The sequence below is a fragment of the Leucoraja erinacea genome, chromosome 6 (genome assembly GCF_028641065.1).
Source record: "Leucoraja erinacea ecotype New England chromosome 6, Leri_hhj_1, whole genome shotgun sequence".
Taxonomy (NCBI): domain Eukaryota; kingdom Metazoa; phylum Chordata; class Chondrichthyes; order Rajiformes; family Rajidae; genus Leucoraja; species Leucoraja erinaceus.
This window is the reverse complement of record NC_073382.1, coordinates 38,868,837-38,890,751: the sequence shown is the minus strand read 5'-3', so window position 1 is coordinate 38,890,751 and position 21,915 is coordinate 38,868,837. Positions and strand designations below refer to the sequence as shown.

The following is a 21,915-nucleotide window of genomic DNA, read 5'->3' as shown; positions in this document are numbered from 1 at the left end:
CATTGAGTTCATGCGGGTGTGATACCTTGCTATGACTTGAGCTGCCACTGGTTTTGCATTGTAGGAAGTGATGATATGTAAGCCCTGCCATGGCTACCAAATGTCCATCTCACCCTCAAAATTAAGAACCACGTGTATTATGTCTTTTTGATGTTATTAACAAACTCATACCTGGACTTCAGTATGAATCTGTGTGTCCAGACTTGAATGCCTGAGATCTGGTCTACAGAAGATTGTGGACCTCCAGGTTGTGGATCTGCCGGAAATAACAGGGGACCACGGGTCAAATGAGATGGAGCAACTGAGTGAAATCTAGGTTAGCCGGGAAGTGGTGTTAGGTAAATTGAATGGATTAAAGGCCAATAAATCCCCAGGGGCAGAAAGGCTGCATCCCAGAGTACTTAAGGAAGTAGCCCCTGAAATAGTGGATGCATTAGTGATAATTTTTCAAAACTCTATAGATTCTGGAGTAGTTCCTGAGGATTGGAGGGTAGCTAATGTAACCCCACTTTTTTAAAAAGGGAGGTAGAGAGAAAATGGGGAATTACAGACCAGTTAGTCTAACATCGGAAGTGGAGAAACTGCTAGAGTCAGTTATTAAAGATGGGATAGCAGGATATTTAGAAAGTGGTGAAATCATTGGACAAAGTCAGCATGGATTTACGAAAGGTAAATCATGTCTGACGAATCTTATAGAATTTTTCGAGGATGTAACTAGTAGAGTGGATAATGGCTAGTTTTCACGGGGCGACTTGACGCAAGATGTAGCCAGAGTGGAGTGGTCGTGGTCTAGCACGATATCACACGATATAACGGGGGTAGAGTAAAGAGTTCCCACGGTACTCGGCAATTCTGTCATTTGTGCGAGTGACTTGTCCGTCTCCCGATCTTTCCCGAATGATCATCGTGGACTGTAGTGTAGTTAATCACGTGGCACAAATGATGTTACTTTGTTGTCACACACTATATTCGTTTTTTTCACCCGAGCTCTTTAATGAGCTGAAGAATAATCTGTGTTTTTTTAGACAAATGTTGTTTGGTGTGATGCACCTTCTCTCAATATGTGCAAGAAGTCGTCTTTTTATTTTGTCAAATATGAACAAACACTGTGTCTCACATTGACCGTGATGATTGTGTTATTTTATGATCTACTGAGAGGTGAAACTTTCAGTCTGAAGAAGGCTCTCGACCCGAAACGCCACCCGTTCCTTCTCTCCAGAGATGCTGCCTGTCCCGCTGAGTTGCTCCAAGCTCCCTCCCTCCCTCCCTCCCTCTCAACAGGCATGAATGGATGAACTCCGCGGGCCAGGCAGCATCTACGGAGGTAAATGGACAGGCGACCCATCTCTCAGGCTGCCTTATGCCTTACCCCCCCCCCCCCCCTCTCTCCCTCTCTCCTCCAACTCCCACCCTCTCACACGAATGCTGGAGAAACTCAGCGGGCGCAGCGGGGCCGAAACGTTGTCTATTTCCTTTGTTCTTTAGTAACTTGTCAGTTTCTTTGTTGAACTAAATTAAGGCGCATGTTGCAATCAAAAGCGCTTGATCAATTGGTTGGGAAGAAAGCCAAACTGTAAGAAAGACGACTCTCCGCCTCCTTTTCAAGAGCAGCCCAGCTCCCACCCACACACGGTCGCTGCCAAAGCAGCAACATGGGGCTTAAACGTGCTTCTATTCCTTTGTTCCATAGATGCTGCTGCACCCGCGGAGTTTTTCTCCAGCATTCGCGTGTGGGGGTGGGCGTTGGGGGGGGGGGGGGGAGAGAGAGAGAGAGGGAGCCTGAGGGAGGGGTCGCCTGTCCATTTCCCTCCGTAAATGCTGCCTGACCCGCGGAGTTCCTCCAGGGAGAGGGAGAGAGAGGGAGGGGAGAGAGAGAGAGAGAGAGGGAGAGAGAGAGAGAGAGGGGGAAACAGAGATACAGGGTTACAGTGAGACAAGGAGAGAGAGAGAGAGAGAGAGAGAGCACACACAAGGTGGACGCGAAATTTCACTTGCCTGTTTCAGTGACAGACACCCACCGCCAGTAAATGAAGACACCCCCATCTGTCTCTCCCTCCTCTCCCTCGACTCCCCCACCTTTCCCTCCCAACTCCAGTCCCGTCCCGACCCCCTGGGAAACTGAAGGTTTCCCGCTGTAATTAAAGAGTTCCCATGGTAGACTGTAAAACTGGGACCCTGGTTCTGGACTCCCCCAACATCGGGAACATTCTTCCTCCATCTAGCCTGTTCAATCCCGTAGATACGATTAGACAGGTATCTAGTTATTTAATTCAATTAATGATTTCTATCGCCCAGCCTCTCATCTTTCAATCGGATTCGGCCAGGAAGGAACTACAGATGCTGGATTAAAACGAAGATAGACACAACATGTAGCTCAGCGGGACAAGCAGCATATCAGAAGGGTCTCGACCCGAAATGTCACCCATTCCTTCTCCCCAAAGATGCTGCCTGCCGCCGAGTTACTCATTCTCTTTAAACCGGCATCTGCTGTTCCTTCCGACACATACACAAGAAATAAGCAACTTTTCGGGCCGAAACGTTGCCTATTTCCTTCGTTCCATAGATGCTACTGCACCCGCTGAGCTTCTCCAGCATTTGTGTGTGTGGGGGTTGGGGGGGGGGGTAGAGAGATAAGGCAGCCTGAGGAAAGGCTCGCCTGTCAATTTCCCTCCGTAGATGCTGCCTGGCCCGCGGAGTTCCTCCAGTTAGAAACTGCTTTCAGACAAAAAGAGACACACTGACATTAATGAAATGCTTGTCAGCTAGTTTTATTAGATTTGTATGTAAATAGCAAAGTGGCTGGATTCACTCTATCCAACTTCCGGGTTCACCGTTCGCAGGAGTTCCCACGGTGACCGCAAGAGTTACTACGGATATCGCACTGGCCACTACGTTCATAAAATGTTGCAATGCTCAACCACAAGTGTACAAGTCACTCTTGGACAAATTCAAACATGTTTGAATTTTCTCCCGAGTACCCAAGTTACACGATTACCTGCCGTTAGCGCCACGGTGGTCCACGAATGCTGTACTGTTACCGCACGAGGTTCCCACGATGTTAAACTCTGGTTACCTCTTGCGTCAAGTCGCCCCGTGAAAAGGGGGTTTAAGGGAGAACCAGTGGATGTGATATACATGGACTTTCAGAAAGCATTCGACAAGGTCCCACATAAGAGATTAGTATACGAACTCTAAGCACATGGTATTGGGGGTTCAGTATTGATGTGGATAGAGAACTGGCTGGCGAACAGGAAGCAAAGAGTAGGAGTAAACGGGTCCTTTTCACAATGGCAGGCAGTGACTAGTGGGGTACTGCAAGGCTCAGCGCTGGGACCCCAGCTATTTATAATATATATTAATGATTTGGACGAGGGAATTGAATGCAACATCTCCAAGTTTCCGGATGACACGGAGCTGGGGGGCAGTGTTAGCTGTGAGGAGGATGCTGGGAGTCTGCAAGGTGACTTGGATAGGCTGGGTGAGTGGGAAAATGCATGGCAGATGCAGTATAATGTGGATACATGTGAGGTTATCCACTTTGGTGGCAAAAACAGGAAAGTAGACTATTATCTAAATGGTGGCCGATTAGGAAAAGGGGAGATGAAACAAGACCTGGGTGTCATGGTACACCAGTCATCGAAAGTAGGCATGCAGGTGCACAGGCAGTGAAGAAAGTGAATGGTATGTTAGCATTCATAATAATAATAATAATAACAATTTAATTTATAGAGCACTTTAAAAACAAACATAGCTGCAGCAAAGTGCTGTACATCACTAATCATTGACAAAAATGTTAATACACACCAAAAATAACAATCAAAAGAAATAGTAGGAAAAGACTAGTAAAATAAAGAAACATCAAAAACACCACAAACAGAAGCAAAGCCTCAGGCATGGTCAAAAGCCAGGGAGTACAAATGTGTTTTAACACTGGATTTGAAGATGGACAGTGAGGGGGCTTGTCTGATGTGCAACGGCAGGGTGTTCCAGAGTGCCGGAGCAGCAACAGAGAAGGCTCTATCCCCTCTGAGCCTCCGACTAGACCTCGGTACCTCCAGGAGCAGCTGACCAGCTGACCTGAGGGACCAGGCAGGAGCGTATGGGTGGAGCAGCTCAGAGAGGTAAGGCGGGGCGAGCCCGTTCAGAGATTTAAAAACAAATAACAGTATCTTAAAATGAACTCGAAAGTGCACCGGGAGCCAGTGTAGGGAGGCCAGAATTGGTGATATGTGCTCCCTCTTTCGAGTCCCTGTTAAAAGACGAGCAGCAGCATTCTGAACCAACTGGAGACGAGCCAGTGAAGAACGAGGAACACCAAAATAGAGCGCGTTACAGTAATCCAGCCTAGATGTAATAAAGGCATGGATTACTGTCTCAAAATTCTGCCGCTCGAGAATGGGCTTCACCTTCGCCAGCTTCCTTAGGTGAAAGAAGCTGGACTTAACCACCGCGCATATTTGGCGATCTAATTTAAATTCACTGTCCATCCTAAAACCCAGGTTCACAACTGTTGGTAAAAGGATTTCAGTATCGGAGCAGGGAGGTTCTACTGCAGTTGTACAGGATTTTGGTGAGACCACACCTGGAGTATTGCATGCAGTTTTGGTCTCCAAATCTGAGGAAAGACATTCTTGCCATAGAGAGAGTACAGAGAAGGTTCACCAGACTGATTCCTGGGATGTCAGGACTTTCATATGAAGAAAGACTGGATAGACTTGGCTTTTACTCGCTAGAAATTAGGAGATTGAGGTAGGGTCTTATATAAACTTACAAAATTCTTAAGGGGTTGGACAGGCTAGGTGCAGGAAGATTGTTCCCGATGTTGGGGAAGTCCAGGACAAGGGGTCACAGTTTGAGAATAGAGGGGAAATCCTTTAGGACCGAGATGCGAAAAACATTTTTCACACAGAGAGTGGTTAATCTCTGGAACTCTCTGCCACAGAAGGAAGTTGAGGCCAGTTCATTGGTTATATTTAAGAGGGAGTTAGATGTGGCCCTTGTGGCTAAAGGGATCAGGGGGTATGGAGAGAAGGCAGGTACAGGATGCTAAGTTGAATGATCAGCCTTGATCATATTGAATGGTGGTGCAGGCTCGAAGGGCTGAATGGCCTACTCCTGCATCTATTTTCTATGTTTCTATGTTCATCAGAGGCTTGAAGAGATTTCACATGTTGCTCAATACTCTATTGAACGAATGTGTAAGTGGAGAGTGGAGAGCACACTGACTGGTTGCTTGATGGCCAGGTTTACAAATTGGAATGCTCAAGAATGAAAATGGCCACAGGAGGTGGTAAAAATTGCCAGTTCCTTCATGGATACTGATTTCCCCACCATCAAAGAAATCTATAGAAAACACTGCCTCAGGAATGCACCTAATATCATGTAAAATGCACACCATCCTTCTCTTGTCTTGCTGTTAGCATTGGAAAGAAGATACAGAAAGAGAGTGCAGAGCAGGGAACTGAGCACACAGCCCTCAGGTGCCCCTGTGCTGATGGTTCGTAAGGAGTACGTGTTGTTATTAATCCATACTGATTGAGATTTTGTTGATGAAGAAGTTAAGGATCAAGTTGCCTCGCGAGGAGCAGAGACCCAGTTTGTTGACTTGACCAGCCTGCTCTTGTCCTGCTGTTTGCATTGGAAAGAAGATACAGAAACCCGTGAACCATTACCTCATGATTCAAGAAATGTTCCTTCTCGTCAATCATCAGATTCTTAGATCACCCTGCACTATTCTAACCACAACCCTATCTTAGCACGGGACCACTGTGACTAAACTTTGTGGTTGCTCCATGTAATTTGGCTTGTTATTGTTACATCAAATGTGCCTGTAAAGCTGCAGCAAGTGAGAATTTCATTGTTCTGGTTCAATCAGGTGCATATGACAAATAAACCTTCTTAATGCCCGAACTGTGTGATGAGTGGCATGGTTATTGTATAAACTATATAGCAATATGTACTTTACAGAGGTGTGCAAGTCTTCAGAATTTTCCAAATGTGTTCAATGACAAGTTTTCTGGTCCTGTGTCAGCATGAAGAAGTGTCAAGTTATGTGGCAATCTTCAAGTCTCATATCAAATGGTAACAAAGACACATCTAAACTGTTGTTTGATCATGGTACACAAAACAATGTTTTACAGATTTCCATTACATTTTCAAAGAAAGTGTGAGAGAAGAACAATTTTGTTACCCAGCTATATAATATCAGACACCTTCATGCAAACTAATAGTCTGATAATTTACATAAATCCCACAACCATTCTTACAAATTATGAGTGGATAATGTGATTGTTATGCTGCGCAACAAGTAATTATTGGCAAGGAGAATCTTTTCAATACAATTAATATTGGTTGTTTTTCTCTCATTCGACAACAATAAGTGCACAGTTGAAATGAAAAATAATATCAGTCATTAGGCAGGAACAGGGTACTGATTGGGGATGATCAGCCATGATCATATTGAATGGTGGTGCTGGCTCGAAGGGCCAAATGGCCTACTCCTGCACCTATTGTCTATTGTCTATTGTCTATTGTCATTCATCATGTGCGGTACTAAATCTTAAGTAAATCTGTCACAGAACAAAGTGAAACTGATTATGGAGTAATTTGTGTCCTGACTTGTAGACGTCTGGTTTAGAGAGTGCAGAGCAGGGAACTGAGTACACAGCCCTGAAGTGCACCTGTGCTGATGGTTGGTAAGGTGTACGTGTCGTTATTAATCCATACTTAAGTGAGATCAAGTGTTGATACGGAAGTCAAGGATCAAGTTGTCTCATTCCCAGATTGTTGAGTTTGACAGCGAGTTTATTTATATTGTTCTTATAATGACTGTTTGAGCTGGAACTATGTCCTGTGAAACTTTTGTTGCAATATTCTGGGATCTCCTTTGTAATTTATATGACGCCAACAATGGAAGATTGTCAACTTCAATAATACCCAATGACTTGGCCTCCATAATCATCTGTGGCAATGAATTCCACATATTCACCACCCTCTCACTAAAAAAAAATATCTTTGCCTCCTTTCTAAAGGTACAACCTTTTATTCTGAGGCTATGGCTTTTAGAGATGATGTTTCCTCTAGTGGGAGAGTCTAGGACTAAAGGTCATAGCCTCAGAATTAAAGGATGTATTTTTTAGGAAGGAGATGAGAAGGAATTTCTTCAGTCAGAATTCTTTGCCACAGAAGGCTGTGGAGGCAAAGTAAGTGGATATATTTGAGGCAGAGATACACTGTAGATAGATTCTTGATTAGTATGAGTGTCAAAGGTTATGGGGAGAAGGCAGAACAATGGGGTTAGGAGGGAGAGATAGATCAGCCATGGTTGAATGGTGTAGTGGACTCGATGGGCTAAATGGCCTAATTCTACTCCTATCACTTATAATCTTATGATTTTTTTGCAAATTGCAGTGATCCAGATAAGACCAGGTAGTCAAAAAGACTGGTACAAATACATCTTTCAAACCACTTCATTATGGTCAATGCTGGAGCCACGCTATTCAAACATTCACATACTCATACTTTTTACACTCCCTCCATCCACAAACCCACCCATGGATTCACATTTACATAAATTAACACTGTTTCCCACCCCCCCTCCTTCCCCATAACCCGCTCCCGAGACAGAGTTCAGTTCCAAGATTGCTGATGGGTATTGAGTCTGGCAGTGCGTGACTTTAGCAACCTGTATCTTTTTTCCTGAGGGCAGCAGTGTGAAAAGGTGGTGACAAGGATGTGTAATGTCTTTCACGATATTACAGGTCCTGCTGCGGCATCTGGAGTGGTAAATGTCCTCCAGAGGGGGCAGGGGGAGTCCAATGATACCCTGGGCAGTTTTTATCACCCCCTGGAGAGCTGCTCTGTCAGCTGCTGAACAGTTCCCAAACCAGGCAGTTATGCAGTAAGTCAGTATGCTTTCTACCGAACAGCGGCAGAAAGACTCCAGCAGTTTAGCAGACGGATGGGCCTTCCTCAGTGTTAGTAAAGTAAACTGCAGGAAGTAAAGTCTCTGTTGCGCCTTTTTTACAACTACAGCAGAGTTCACAGACCATTTAAGATCCTCACTGATGTTGATCTCCAGAAATTTAAAACTAGGCACTCTCTCCACCTCCTCGCCCCCTATCTCCAGTGGCCTGAGCTCCGCTCTATGTCGCCTGAAATCAGTGATGATCTCCTTTGTCTTTTTAGTGTTCAGAGAGAGATTGTTGTGAGCACACCACTCAGAAAGTCTGTGCACCTCCTCTCTATAGGCGACCTCGTTCCCATTTGAGATGAGCCCCACCATGGTTGTATCGTCCCCAAATTTTATGATCCTATTTGCGGGGTGATGGGGCAAGCAGTCATGTGTGTATAGTGCGTTTAAAGTAGAAGATTATTCTCCCTCCATTATGAAAGAACATGTTGTGTATTTCTGATCAGATATAGAATTATATTTCAGTCTCACGGATTTGTTATAAAAAGCTTCTTACCACGTAGATTTTTTGAGTGATTAGTGGTGTTTACAATTTTAACAATAGTGCATAAAATAAAAGATAACCTTTTTCTCTTTTCAGAGGTATGGGAGTAAGTATCAAAAAATCAAATGCCCATTTCATCATGGTGACCATTAGTTTCAGATATCACTTCAACATCTTGCAATGCTTTGTTAGGGAGTGAAATAACTCTGTAGGCAGAAAAAGTTTTTATTCCTGTCGTTCAGCACAGACACAGAACAACCTGCTGCATATGTGTAATGGCTGTCTCCAAATAAATAATAATAATAATTTTATTTATAGAGCACTTTAAAAACAAACATAGCTGCAACAAAGTGCTGTACATTAAAATAAAGCTGGAGTAACTCAGCGGGACAGGCAGCATCTCTGGAGAGAAGGAATGGGTGATGTTTCAGGTCAAGTCCCTTCTTCAGACTGAAGAAGAACATCACCCATTCCTTCTTTTTGAGAAGAAGGACATCACCCATTCCAGAGATGTTGCCTGTCCCGCTGGGTTATTCCAGCATTTTGCTTCTAGAGCACATTATACTTGGCTTGTGTCTCACATTCGCTTGGCTTTGGTCGCACTTAGCTGTTGTCACTGCATATTGCTGACAATACAATGGTTGATCTACATGGTGAAGTTGATAGTTTGTGGTCCGTGTCTGCAGTTGCTGAAAACAAAGGCCCTCTCACATTTAAAGTATTTTGTACTATTTCTAAATATTGCCAGTGATCAGTTGAACTGTTGATAGTGAAATTCTGAAATAAAAACAGATATTGCTAGGTTAGTGTGTCAGGGCAGCATCTGTGGAAAGAGAAAGTGATAATATTTCAGGCTGCAGGTCCTTTATCATACTCCTTCATCTTCTAATAAAGAGCCTTCAGCCAGAAATGTTAGCTCCAGAACTATTTCTGCAGGTGCTATGTGACCCACTAGGTTTTTCCAGCATCTGTAGTTGTTGACTTTCAACTAATGTCTTCATGTCAATGTTATCTGAGCTTTACCTCCACCATGAAGACAAAAGTCCTGATATATGATCACAACTTGAAATGTCGACATACACCTTTTGCCTCCCCAGTTGATGCTTGATCCTTTGCGTTCTCCCAGCGTTCTGTTCTTTATTCCTTAATTTCTCCATGCTTGAAAAAAAATCGTAATCTTTTACCTTCTGGAACAAATATTGCTCAACACCATTTTCAAGAAGTTCACCAACAGCCCGAAACAATTATTAGTGAAATCTATTTTTCTCCAGTACAGAAACAGAAACCTATCCTAATCATTGATCTTGCTTCCCACTTCCTACCTTATTTTCATGTTCTCTAGTGCCAGGCTGATTTAACATCTCAGTTGCATATTGTTGCAAAATAATATACTTGTGGTTTTAAATCCACCAAGCAGTAACTTTCCACACAAACAAAAGTCCATGTTTCCATTTACCACCATCTGTCCTGTTATCATCCTCACAACTGTTTAGCAATAATTATTTTACCATTGGCTATCCAGAAACTATTAGAGTATTTGCCTATGTTCCCAAGATACTCCTTCTAATGACTACCATTCTAGAAATAAAAAGCTGATACCATATGAAGACAAATGAAAGTTAACATCTTGTTTCTTTTATTATTGCACTCAACTGAGTGGATTGCTTCCTCCAGCTGTGTGTTGTAAGAACAAATACATTCAGCGTACTGCTGAAAGTCAAACAGACCTTGTGATTGTAGGTTAAAAAATGCTGCTAATGGCCACTGCTACCAATCAGTTCTGTCCATAATCTATCATATCAAATTATCTATTAGTTTATAACACCTTGATGAAACTTGCTGAAAAATGGGGTTTCTTAATGAAGACAAACAAATATTACAATTATCTTTTGATCATTTTAATTAGCCACCAACTCGATTTATATTATTATTTTTGCATTACTAGGCTCAGACGCTTCATTCCTTTACAGTATACAGTGTATTTTCATTCTAACTCAATCCTGTGAATGTTAAGATACTTAGCATTAATAACTCTTAATTACGTGACCATATGCTGTTCTAAGCATTGTACTACATCACTGTCGGGTTGCGTACAATCTGTTCACTGAACTTATATGAATCATAATTTCTCAACACTCCTAACACATAAAGTACAAAGAAAGGCGCAGGGGGCCAGCAGGTAGCATTCTATAGCCGGGGAGGGGGGGTGGCTTCAGGCAGGGACCGGCGGGAGCGTCCTGTAGCCGGGGACGGGGACGGCTTCATGCGGCGACCGTTCTGTATCTGGGAGAGGTGGATGGCTTCAGACGATGTCTGGTGGGACCGTTCTGCAGCCGGCGGGGAGCGTTCTGTACAGAGGGAGGGGATGCGGAGCATCCTGCAGCTAGGGATGTGGCAGCTTCAGGCAGGGGCCAGCGGGAATGTTCTTTATCCGGTGGACGGGGACGGCTTCAGGCGGGGGCTGGCGGGGAGCATCCTGCAGCCTGGGGAGGGGGACAGCTTCAGCTGGGGCCTGTCAGGTGCGGGTGGAGAGGGGGGGAGCACTGCAGTGGCCTACTGCTGTTGTGGCCTACTGCTGTTTTGGCCTACTGCTGTTGTGGCCTCCTGCTGCTGCGGCAGCCATTGCCATGGCTTGTCACGGCCATGGCCTACAGCTGCCACTCCACACCGGCTCCAGGCGGGAACCGGTGGGGTGCATCCTGCAGCTGAAGATGGGAATAGCTTCATGTGGGGGCTGGTGGGTGGAGGGGGATGGGAAGCATCCTGCAGCTGGGGAAGGGACAGCTTCATGTGGGGGCCGTGGTGGGGGGGAGGGGGGGGGAGCATCCTGCACCTGGGGACGGGGACAGATTTTGGCGAGGGCCAGTAGGAGTGTTCTGTAGCCAGGGGATGGGGACGGCACTTTGCTTGAAATGGTGTGAAATTGATGGCCTGCACTTCTCTTGATATGGTATGAAATTGAATTTGGTTGGCCTGCATTCTGCTTGAAATGGTATGAAATTGAATTTGGTGGCCTGCACTCTGCATGAAATGGTACGAAATTGAATTTGGTGGCTTGCACTCTGCTTGAAATTGTATGAAATTGAATTTGATTGCCTGCGCTCTGCTTGATATTGTATGAAATTGAATTTTTTGGCTTGCACTCAGCTTGAAATTGAACGAAATTGAATTTGGTGACCTGCACTCTGCTCGAAATGGTATGAAATTGAATTTGGTGGCCTACACTCTGCTTGAAATGGTAAGAAATTGAATTTAGTGGGCTGCACTCTGCATGAAATGGTGTATAATTTAATTTGTTGGGCCTGCACTCTGCTTGAAATGGTATGAAATTGAATTTAGTGGCCTGCACTGTGCTTGAAATGGTATGACATTGAAGTTGAATTTGGTGGCTTGCACTCTGCTCGAAATGGAATGAAATTGAAATTGAATTTGGTAGCAGCACACTGCTTGAAATGCTATGAAATTGAATTTGGTGGCCTGCATTTTGCTTGAAATGGTATGAAATTGAATTAGGTGGCCTGAACTCTGCTTGAAATGGTATGGAATTGAATTTGGTGGCCTGCACTCTGCTTGAAATGGTATGAAATTGAATGTGGTGGCCTGCTTTCTGCTTGAAATTGTATGAAATTTAATTTGGTGGCCTGCACTCTGCTTGATCTGGTATGAAATTTAATTTAGTGGGCTGCACTCTGCTTGAAATTGTATGAATTTTAATGTGATGGCCTGCACTCTGCTTAAAATGATTTGAAATTGAATTTGGTGGCCTGCACTCTGCTTGAAATGGAATAAAATTGAATTTGAATTTTGTGGCCTGCACTCTGCTTGAAATGAAATGAAATTGAAATTGAATTTGGTGGCCTGCACTCTGCTTGAAATGGTATGAGTTTGAATTTGGTGGCCTGCATTCTGCTTGAAATGGTATGAATTTGAATTTGGTGGCCTGCACTGCTTAAAATGATATGAAATTGAATTTGGTGTCCTGAACTCTGCTTGAAATGGAATTTCATGGACTATACATGAGTGAACTGACAGCCCACCAGCTGTGAGTCAATCAACCATCAGCCCACCAGCCGTGAGTCAATCAACTGCCAGCCCACCAATATTTAATAATCCCAATAGTTTTGAAGATTAACTTCACTCCCACAAGAAGTTTGTTGGAGTTGAGTTGCAACAACACAGCAAGAATAATCTAGGGGCAATGTGAAAGTAATGCTTGACACAAGTCTTTGCTCAGGCCTGGCACTGCTGCAAACCTTTTGATGATATCATAGCTTGCATGCCATCGTGATACAAATATAAGATGGAGATCAATTTCTGTAAGCACTTGAATTTGTGGAGTGTGTGCCACAGCTCCTCCTGATCGTTGGAGTCAAAAGATTTTAGAGAGGTTCTATGAGATCATGTAGAATGATAGATGTAATTTCTGTATTTGTATTGTGGTTGTCACATCATGTTGATCATATCCATTGTGCCACCAGATGGATAGAACTTACATTGTCTTTTGGAAAGCAACTCTCTGTCAATAGCACTAAGTGGCTGATATGGCTTTGGTAATGTCTTTCCCTGTGTCAGACTGCAAATCACCACTGTTGGACTTGTTTCCTTGAGTGAATGTGGACATGATTGAGACATCACGAATATCCTCGGTCTATTCTCATCTTTCCTCAAATGGAATCTGAGATGTTGTTTATTTTTAATTTGGATATGACCATTTCAAGAAAAATAAAATTATCCTAAGATGGCGCTGGAGCATGGCAACTCTTTGAATGCTGGTCCCAGAAGAAAACCTGCTATTATCCATTATAATCATCCTGATATGTCTTCACTCTCCGTATCATTCACACTCATGCTTTTACAAGATGTAAAAATATACTCACTGACACTAGATTGCCATTTTGCTTTAACCCTCTTTATTTTGCTAAACATAGGCCTATGAACATCACTATGTGTCGGCACAGCTCCATAATTTGTTCAACAATACATTACATCTCCACCGCAACCCCTAGATTAACAATATATATTTTTTTAATTATTTGATTGTACTTCACCCCTGTATTAATAAATGCTCTATTGTCCCTTTATTTAACTCAAACTTACTTCCAAGTTCACCAAATTATTAAAGTGTCTATTACAATCTGATTTTCTGGTCACCTCAGGGCACTGCTTGCGTTTTTCTATGTGATCATTGATGCAGTTGTGATCATTGATGCACGATGATTCAGACTAGCGATGATGAATCTGGTCTGCGTGACGTTTCCAGATTTGCTGTGTACCATCCACAATCACGTCAGTCTCATAAGAGACAGGACCTGTACATGCTTGAACGCATGACCTGGCAACTGCTTGCTGCCAAAAGGGCAGTTTTGAACAAGAACATTGCCACACCTGGAAGTCGCATGCAGGTTGTAAATCATGGCCTGCCTCTTGTGAACTTTGAATTCATATTCCTCCAGGTTCAGGAACAGTTTCTTCACAGCTGTTATCAAGAAAGACCCATTTGTATCATCAACTAGATTGCAGTCCTGGCTTCCCAACTACCAGCATTGAAGACCTTGGAACTTTCTTTAATTCAACTTCATCAGACTTCTATGTTATATCATAGCATTAAATGTTGTATCCTTTATTCTTTATCTTTGCACTGTGTACGGCTTGATTGTATTCATATATAGTCTTTTATTTTAATTGGATAGCACGCAGACAAAAGCTTTTCACTGTATCTCGGTACATGTGGCAATAGTAATAAACTAAACTAAACTAAACTAAATTAAGAATTACTTAGACAATAAACAGCCTGACTTGTTAATTTGTACAGTGAAGTTGAAATGTTTCATAATTGCACAATGAAGCTAATGTGGCAAAAACCAATTCCTATAAATTATTCAGGGTTCATTACATAATGTTATTGGAGCAAAATTATCTAAAACAGTGTCATATAAAGATACAACATTTTGTGCTTTGTAATTTTGTAAAGTGCTAAGTACTTAGTTATTCAATACATAAAATTGAGTGAATGCAAAACATATTGACCAGAAAGTAATGCAATGTTTACGTGATTTGTTCAAATTAAACCACATGGAAAAAAAGTATTGACTGAACTTGGGGATGTAGCTTATTCATCACCAAGTCTGCATTTTCCTTTCTGTGTCTCCTAGGCACCAACGTGTGAAAGCCATCAAACATGCTCTCTTACTGTATTGGACTAATTCCTCTTTATAAATGAATTTCCCAAAACATTAACATAACTACACTAAATGTTTCATTATGCAATCCATGTGCTACTCTCCTAAGAATTAGCTTTCAAAAGCCGGAACTGAGGTAGGGTTTAATAATTCATTGTCTGGATAAATGTTATGTATAGTGCATATACACATACAGAGAATGCTATAAACAATATATATATTTATATGCTTGTGTAATTTAACAGGTTTTTCGTTCTCCCTTGATCATTAAATTGTATGATTTAGGCTGCCTCAGGAAATGCCAATAAACCAAAGATTATTAATCTCTATCCAATAAAACGTTAATGATTAATAATTAAATAACTTGAATGTACTTTTAGAAGTGCTGAATGAGTGAATAGCTTTCAAAAGTGCAATGCTTGTCATAGTAAGATACATTGTACTAATAAAATAAATACAGAATATAAAAGGTTAATTAAATATGTATTAACTTTAAAATTTATTCTCGTATAAAAACTGAAGGTATGATAGGAAAATGCGAAAGAGTGATATGAATTAACATAACATTGAATGTTTTTACAAAAGCAAAATCGAGATTCCATTCGGCATTATTGGTTTATTCAAGGGAAAAAAAAAAGTATTTAAAAGAGTGAAGCATGATCCACTCAAACCCCAGGCTGCTGCAGGGACTCCAGCAACCCCGTCGATTGACCCCTTGATCTGAGAACATTGATCCACAAATATGCCAACACTCATATCATGCAGCCACTGCTCAGCCTCCATGTATTCTTCAGATATTCTAAGTGTAAATCCTTCCCGACCAGCACAATGCTCTCAAGATAAAACTACTTAATTCAAATTATCTGAGTGTTAAGGGCCTGTCCCACTTGGCAACTTTTTCGGCGACTGCCAGCGTCATATCAGTGTTGCCAAAAGATTTTGAACATTTCAAAATCCAGTGGAGACAAAAAAAATGTTGCGACACTTGGAAAAACACAGCGCGTCAATACGTCATCTCACCATGTCACGGAGCATCACGCCGCAAATTTTTCGGTGACGTAATATGCCAGTCAATGATGCCAACAGTTGCCGAAAAAGTCGCCAAGTGGGACAGGCCCTTTAGAAGCCTTAGCACTAAATTTCACTTTGCTCAGTAATTTATATTGTGCAATCTAAAATTTTAGATTAGACAATTTTTTGGCACAGTTTCCATTAAATTATCAAAATTAGGTGATATCAGTCATTACATTAACAGCTTTCACTGATCGATCATTTATATCTCAACAAAAATTCACTAATCTGCTCATTTGACAAATCTGCAAGATTCAGAGCCTCCCATTTGGATTCATGCAATTGGACTATCATGGTCTTTGGGATATTATTGCTGTTTAATCAAACTAAATGCATATCTATCAGGACCATTTTTTGCAACATTTATCCCATTTTTAATTGGAAACCTAACACAGTGACTCATTAAGATCTCTTTATGACTACTGCCCATGCATTGAGTGTCAGTTCCAACAGAAAATCTGGCAGATCTCAGAGATGAACTGCATATTAGAGCAGGTTTTGTTGGACTTGGAGGTTGTCTTATGGATTAATTTTAGCCAGATGGATGAATGCCTAGAGCAACTGCCAACTATGAAAATTGGGACGTTAGGGGTGGACTGTTGCAATTTTATTATAGTCATTGTACATCACGTCGACAAATCAAATCTTTTTGAAGCTTCAATCAGAGATACAAGATGAAAGATAAAGAATTTTCTTTTAGATGTTGCAGTGTCTATTGTATTCACATTTCAAATGCATTTTAATTTAAGGCTTTTAGTGTTGTACAATAATCTGTCTGTTACTTCAGTTGTAACTAATCCATTGCCAAGTGCCGAGCAGAAATCTTGGGCTAAGTCGAGATATCAGGACCATGTTATTACACTAGTCATGTGGAAAAAATCTCAGTCATATTTGGTTACAGACAACATTTCATTTTTCTGACTATCGCAGTATGGCAGAGCTTCAAAATCATATTCTTAACTGGCCCATTGATTCTTTCATGATGCTTCAGCCTTTTGGTGACAGAGTAATATAAAGTATATTTTCCATACTCCAAGCTCTTCAACCAACTGCATGAGTGAATAGCTGTGGTGATTTGTCACTTTATGATGGATTTAGCACAACTGTTTTGTTTTGTACATTGTCAGCATTGGTTGTAGAGTTTAACTGAACAATTTGATTGTCTGCACCACTACTATTGTTATTGAATGTAAGGTTAATAATTGCATGATAATGGACAATTTGCATGAACTACTTACACATTGGATATTGCATGCAGTAAAATATCTCATTATGGATGCTATTAGATTGTTAATTTGGTCCTGTACTGATCAAGCACTGCAATTTTTGAGGCATCAACTTGTTAAGATCGTGACACAATATAAATAAAGCCTGTTGTGTTCTTGGTGCTTTAGCTTGTACTTCTAACAGATTATCTTAATATTTATTTCAACACAATTGTTATGCACCAATTGCCTGCACCATTTCCCTATAATGCAACAGTCTAATGGTCATTAGACATTAAAACAAAATCCCTATATACCATAATATGAGTGAATCAGCACAATTTTGCAGTAAACGCAATTGAGTTAACAGCAAAAAGCGAAATATGCTTTTAACAAAGCTTGAGAATTAGAAACCCCAGTGGAATTAACACTGGCAGGCAGGCAGGCAGCCACGGAACTCGCCTGGTGTGGGTTTGAGGCTCATTTGGTTCAAGACTGGGAACCGGAAGGAGGGAGATTGGTGATACTGGCGGATGAGGGACAAAGGGCCGGTAGGAGGAGGTCCGGGGGTTTCTAACCTCCTGCACCTTTGGGATTGGCTGCGGGAGATAACCCCCCCCCCCCCCCCCCCCCCCCCCCCCCCCCCCCCCCCCGGGCACGAAAGCTGAAGGACCAGAGTGGAGAGGGGTGGCTCGCTGGTGAACCGTATGGAAGGAGAAGCGGTCGGGCTGAGGATGAGCCGTGGAGTAACGCTGGGCCGCCGAGAACAAAGAGGGACCCTGCGGGGGGTGGGGGGGAGGATGGTCTGAGAACAAAGAGGGACCATCGGGAGGATAATGAGTACTTTGGAACTTTGGAACAGAGACCCTGATGTTTAATGAGGAAAACAGAGTTTGTGTGGGGATAAAAATAATATTTGAATGCATCTTTGTGGTGCTTCAGTAAGCACCATCATTGCATCGATCAAGCTACCAACTTTGAACCTGATCTTAGCCACTCTCAGGGTGGTGATTGCACATCCTCCTTGTGACCAGGTGGTTTATCTCTGAGTGCTCTGGTTTCTTAAGGGTCAAGAATCAAAGGTTTAATTGTCATATCTATCGACAACGGAACAGTGAAATTCTTACCTGCAGCACTACATCAGCCCTGTAAACAGATTACTCATAGATAACATAATAAACCAAAAATATCAATAAATTAAAAAAAAAACAGTACTAGTGCAAAAAGCCTGATGTCTGCAGTGCAACAAAGATTGTTCATGATTTATGATATGACATGATACGATACGATACGATACGATCAAACTTTATTTAACACAGGAGGGAAATTGGTCTGCCAACAGTCAGAAAACACAATGGCTCTGGTGAGACCACATCTGGAGTATTGTGTACAGTTTTGGTCTCCTAATTTGAGGAAGAACATCCCTGTGATTGAGACAGTGCACATCCACACCATTGATGGGGACAGGGGACAGTGTTGTTCCTCAACTCTTAAAGTCCACCACTAACTCCTTAGTGAGAAGTTACACCACTTACTGAGTGTTTTGTGGTGTTCAAGAACTTGATGGTCATTGGGAAGGAGATGTTCATGAACCTGGAGGTCATAGTTTACAGACTCCTATGCATGACTCAAGAATCAAGAGAGTCAAGAGTGTTTTATTGTAATATAGTCAGAAACAGAACAATATAATTCTTACTTGCAGCAGCATAACAGGTTTGTAGACGTTGTACCCAATAGATAATATAATACATTTTAAAAAGTTCAATTAATTAAAAAAAACTAAAAAACTTAAAAAAAACAATGCCCAATGTTCCTAGTGCAAGCAAGGCAATTCGTAGTTTGGAATTTTGTTGGTTTCATAGAAACATAGAAACATTGAAATTAGGTGCAGGAGTAGGCCATTCGGCCCTTCGAGTCTGCACCGCCATTCAATATGATCATGGCTGATGATCCAACTCAGTATCCCGTACCTACCTGCCTTCTCTCCATACCCTCTGATCCCCTTAGCCACAAGGGCCACACTTAACTCTTAAATATAGCCAATGAACTGGCCTTGAATACCCTCTGCGGCAGAGAGTTCCAGAGATTCACCACTCTCTGTGTGAAAAAAGTTCTTCTCATCTCGGTTTTAAAGGATTTCCCCCTTATCCTTAAGCTGTGACCCCTTGTCCTGGACTTCCCCACATCGGGAGCAATCTTCCTGCATCTAGCCTGTCCAACCCCTTAAGAATTTTGTACGTTTCTATAAGATCCCCTCTCAATCTCCTAAATTCTAGAGAGTATAAACCAAGTCTATCCAGTCTTTCTTCATAAGACAGTCCTGACATCCCAGGAATCAGTCTGGTGAACCTTCTCTGCACTCCCTCTATGGCAATAATGTCCTTCCTCAGATTTGGAGACCAAAACTGTACGCAATACTCCAGGTGTGGTCTCACCAAGGCCCTGTACAACTGCAGTAGAACCTCCCTGCTCCTATACTCAAATCATTTTGCTATGAAAGGTAACATACCATTCGCTTTCTTCACTGTCTGCTGCACCTGCATGCCTACTTTCAATGACTGGTGTACCATGACACCCAGGTCTCGCTGCATCTCCCCTTTTCCTAGTCGGCCACCATTTAGATAATAGTCTGCTTTCCTGTTTTTGCCACCAAAATGGATAACCTCACATTTATCCACATTATACTGCATCTGCCAAACATTTGCCCACTCACCCAGCCTATCCAATTTACCTTGCAGTCTCCTAGCATCCTCCTCACAGTTAACACTGCCCCCCAGCTTAGTGTCATATGCAAACTTGGAGATATTGCCTTCAATTCCCTCATCCAGATCATTAATATATATTGTAAATAGCTGGGGTCCCAGCACTGAGCCTTGCGGTACCCCACTAGTCACTGCCAGCCATTGTGAAAAGGACCCGTTTACTCCTACTCTTTGCTTCCTGTTTGCCTTTGCTTCCAGTTCTCTATCCACATCAATACTGAATCCCCAATGCCGTGTATTTTAAGTTTGTATACTAATCTCTTATGTGGGACCTTGTCGAAAGCCTTCTGGAAGTCCAGATACGCCACATCCACTGGTTCTCCCCTATCCACGCTACTAGTTACATCCTCGAAAAATTCTATAAGTTTCGTCAGACATGATTTACCTTTCGTAAATCCATGCTGACTTTGTCCAATGATTTCACCACTTTCCAAATGTGCTGCTATCCCATCTTTAATAACTGACTCTAGCAGTTTCCCCACTGCCGATGTTAGACTAACTGGTCTGTAATTCCCCGTTTTCTCTCTCCCTCCCTTCTTAAAAAGTGGGGTTACGTTTGCTACCCGCCAATCCTCAGGAACTACTCCAGAATCTAAAGAGTTTTGAAAGATTATTATCCACTATTTCTGGAGCTACTTCCTTAAGCACTCTGGGATGCAGCCTATCTGGCCCTGGGGATTTATCTGCCTTTAATCCATTCAATTTACCCAACACCACTTCCCTGCTAACCTGGATTTCACTCAATTCCTCCAACTCCTTTGACCCGCGGTCCCCTGCTATTTCCGGCAAATTATTTATTTCTTTCATAGTGAAGACGGAACCAACGTAGTTATTCAATTGGTCCGCCATATCCTTGTTCCCCATGATCAACTCACCTGTTTCTGTCTGCAAGGGACCTACATTTGTTTTAACTAATCTCTTTCTTTTCACATATCTATAAATACTTTTGCAGTCAGTTTTTATGTTCCCTGCCAGTTTTCTTTCATAATCTATTTTTCCTTTCCTAATTAAGCCCTTTGTCCTCCTCTGCTGGTCTCTGAATTTCTCCCAGTCCTCCGGTATGCTGCTTTTTCTGGCTAATTTGTACACATCATCCTTCGCTTTGATACTATCCCTGATTTCCCTTGTTATCCACGGATGTACTACCTTCCCTGATTTATTCTTTTGCCAAACTGGGATGAACAATTTTTGTAGTTCATCCATGCAGTCTTTAAATGTCTTCCATTGCATATCCACCGTCAACCCTTTTAGAATTAATTGCCAGTCAATCTTGGCCAATTCACGTCTCATACCCTCAAAGTTACCTTTCTTTAAGTTCAGAACCATTGTTTCTGAATTAACAATGTCACTCTCCATCCTAATGAAGAACTCAACCATATTATGGTCACTCTTGCCAAAGTAGATAGCTATCCTGCATACATTCCAAGAAATCCTCTTCCTCAGCACCCCTGCCAATTTGATTCACCCAATCTATATGTAGATTGAAGTCACCCATTATAACTGTTTTGCCTGTCGCACGCATTTCTAATTTCCTGTTTGATACCATCTCCAACTTCACTACTACTGTTAGGTGGCCTGTACACAACACCCACCAGCGTTTTCTGCCCCTTAGTGTTTCGCAGCTCTACCCATACCGATTCCACATCCTCCAAACTAATGTCCTTCCTTTCCATTGCATTAATCTCCTCTCTAATCAGTAACGCTACCCCACCTCCTTTTCCTTTCTCTCTATCCCTCCTGAATATTGAATATCCCTGGATGTTCAGCTCCCAGCCTTGGTCACCCTGGAGCCATGTCTCCGTGATCCCAACTCCGTGATCCCAACTCCGTGTTTCCAGACTGCTATACATCTTTTCAGATGACAAGAATGAAATGAGAGTGTGGCCAGGGTTATGTGGGTCCTTGATGATGCTGGCTGCCTTTTTGAGCCATCAGCTTCTATGGATTCCTTTGAAGGTGAGGAGGTCAGTACTCATAATGGACCAGGCAGTGTTCACCATTTTCGTTGTAATCATCTTTGTTCCTGGGTGTTTGAGTTGTCAAACCAAGTCATGATACAACTAGTCAATATGCTCTTTACCGTACTTCATGAAATTCAAGAGGATATGTTTAGACATACTGCATCTTCTCAATCTTTTCATGAAGTAGAATAGCTGATGGGCTTTTATTGTGATTGCATTAAGGTGCTGGGCCCAGGACAGTTCTTCAGAGTTCCATTTGCAAAGGGATGAGCTGTGACCTA

At 42.3% G+C, this 21,915-nt stretch overlaps 1 protein-coding gene across 1 annotated transcript; it reads right to left on the bottom strand.

Annotated features, from left to right (window-relative positions):
• Window positions 1–13,751: 13,751 nt before the first annotated feature.
• On the bottom strand, window positions 13,752–21,478 carry LOC129697999 (uncharacterized). Its single transcript, XM_055636808.1, has 2 exons — window positions 20,139–21,478; window positions 13,752–13,765 (listed from the first exon to the last, which is right to left on the bottom strand). Exon 1 carries the CDS (start codon window positions 21,048–21,050, stop codon window positions 20,247–20,249), a length of 804 nt encoding a protein of 267 aa, XP_055492783.1. The 5' UTR covers window positions 21,051–21,478; the 3' UTR covers window positions 13,752–13,765; window positions 20,139–20,246.
• Window positions 21,479–21,915: the final 437 nt, after the last annotated feature.

Bases quoted from the DNA above. Each gene is read 5' to 3' on its own strand.
- LOC129697999 (XM_055636808.1), bottom strand. From the start codon at position 21,050: ATGGTTGAGTTCTTCATTAGGATGGAGAGTGACATTGTTAATTCAGAA.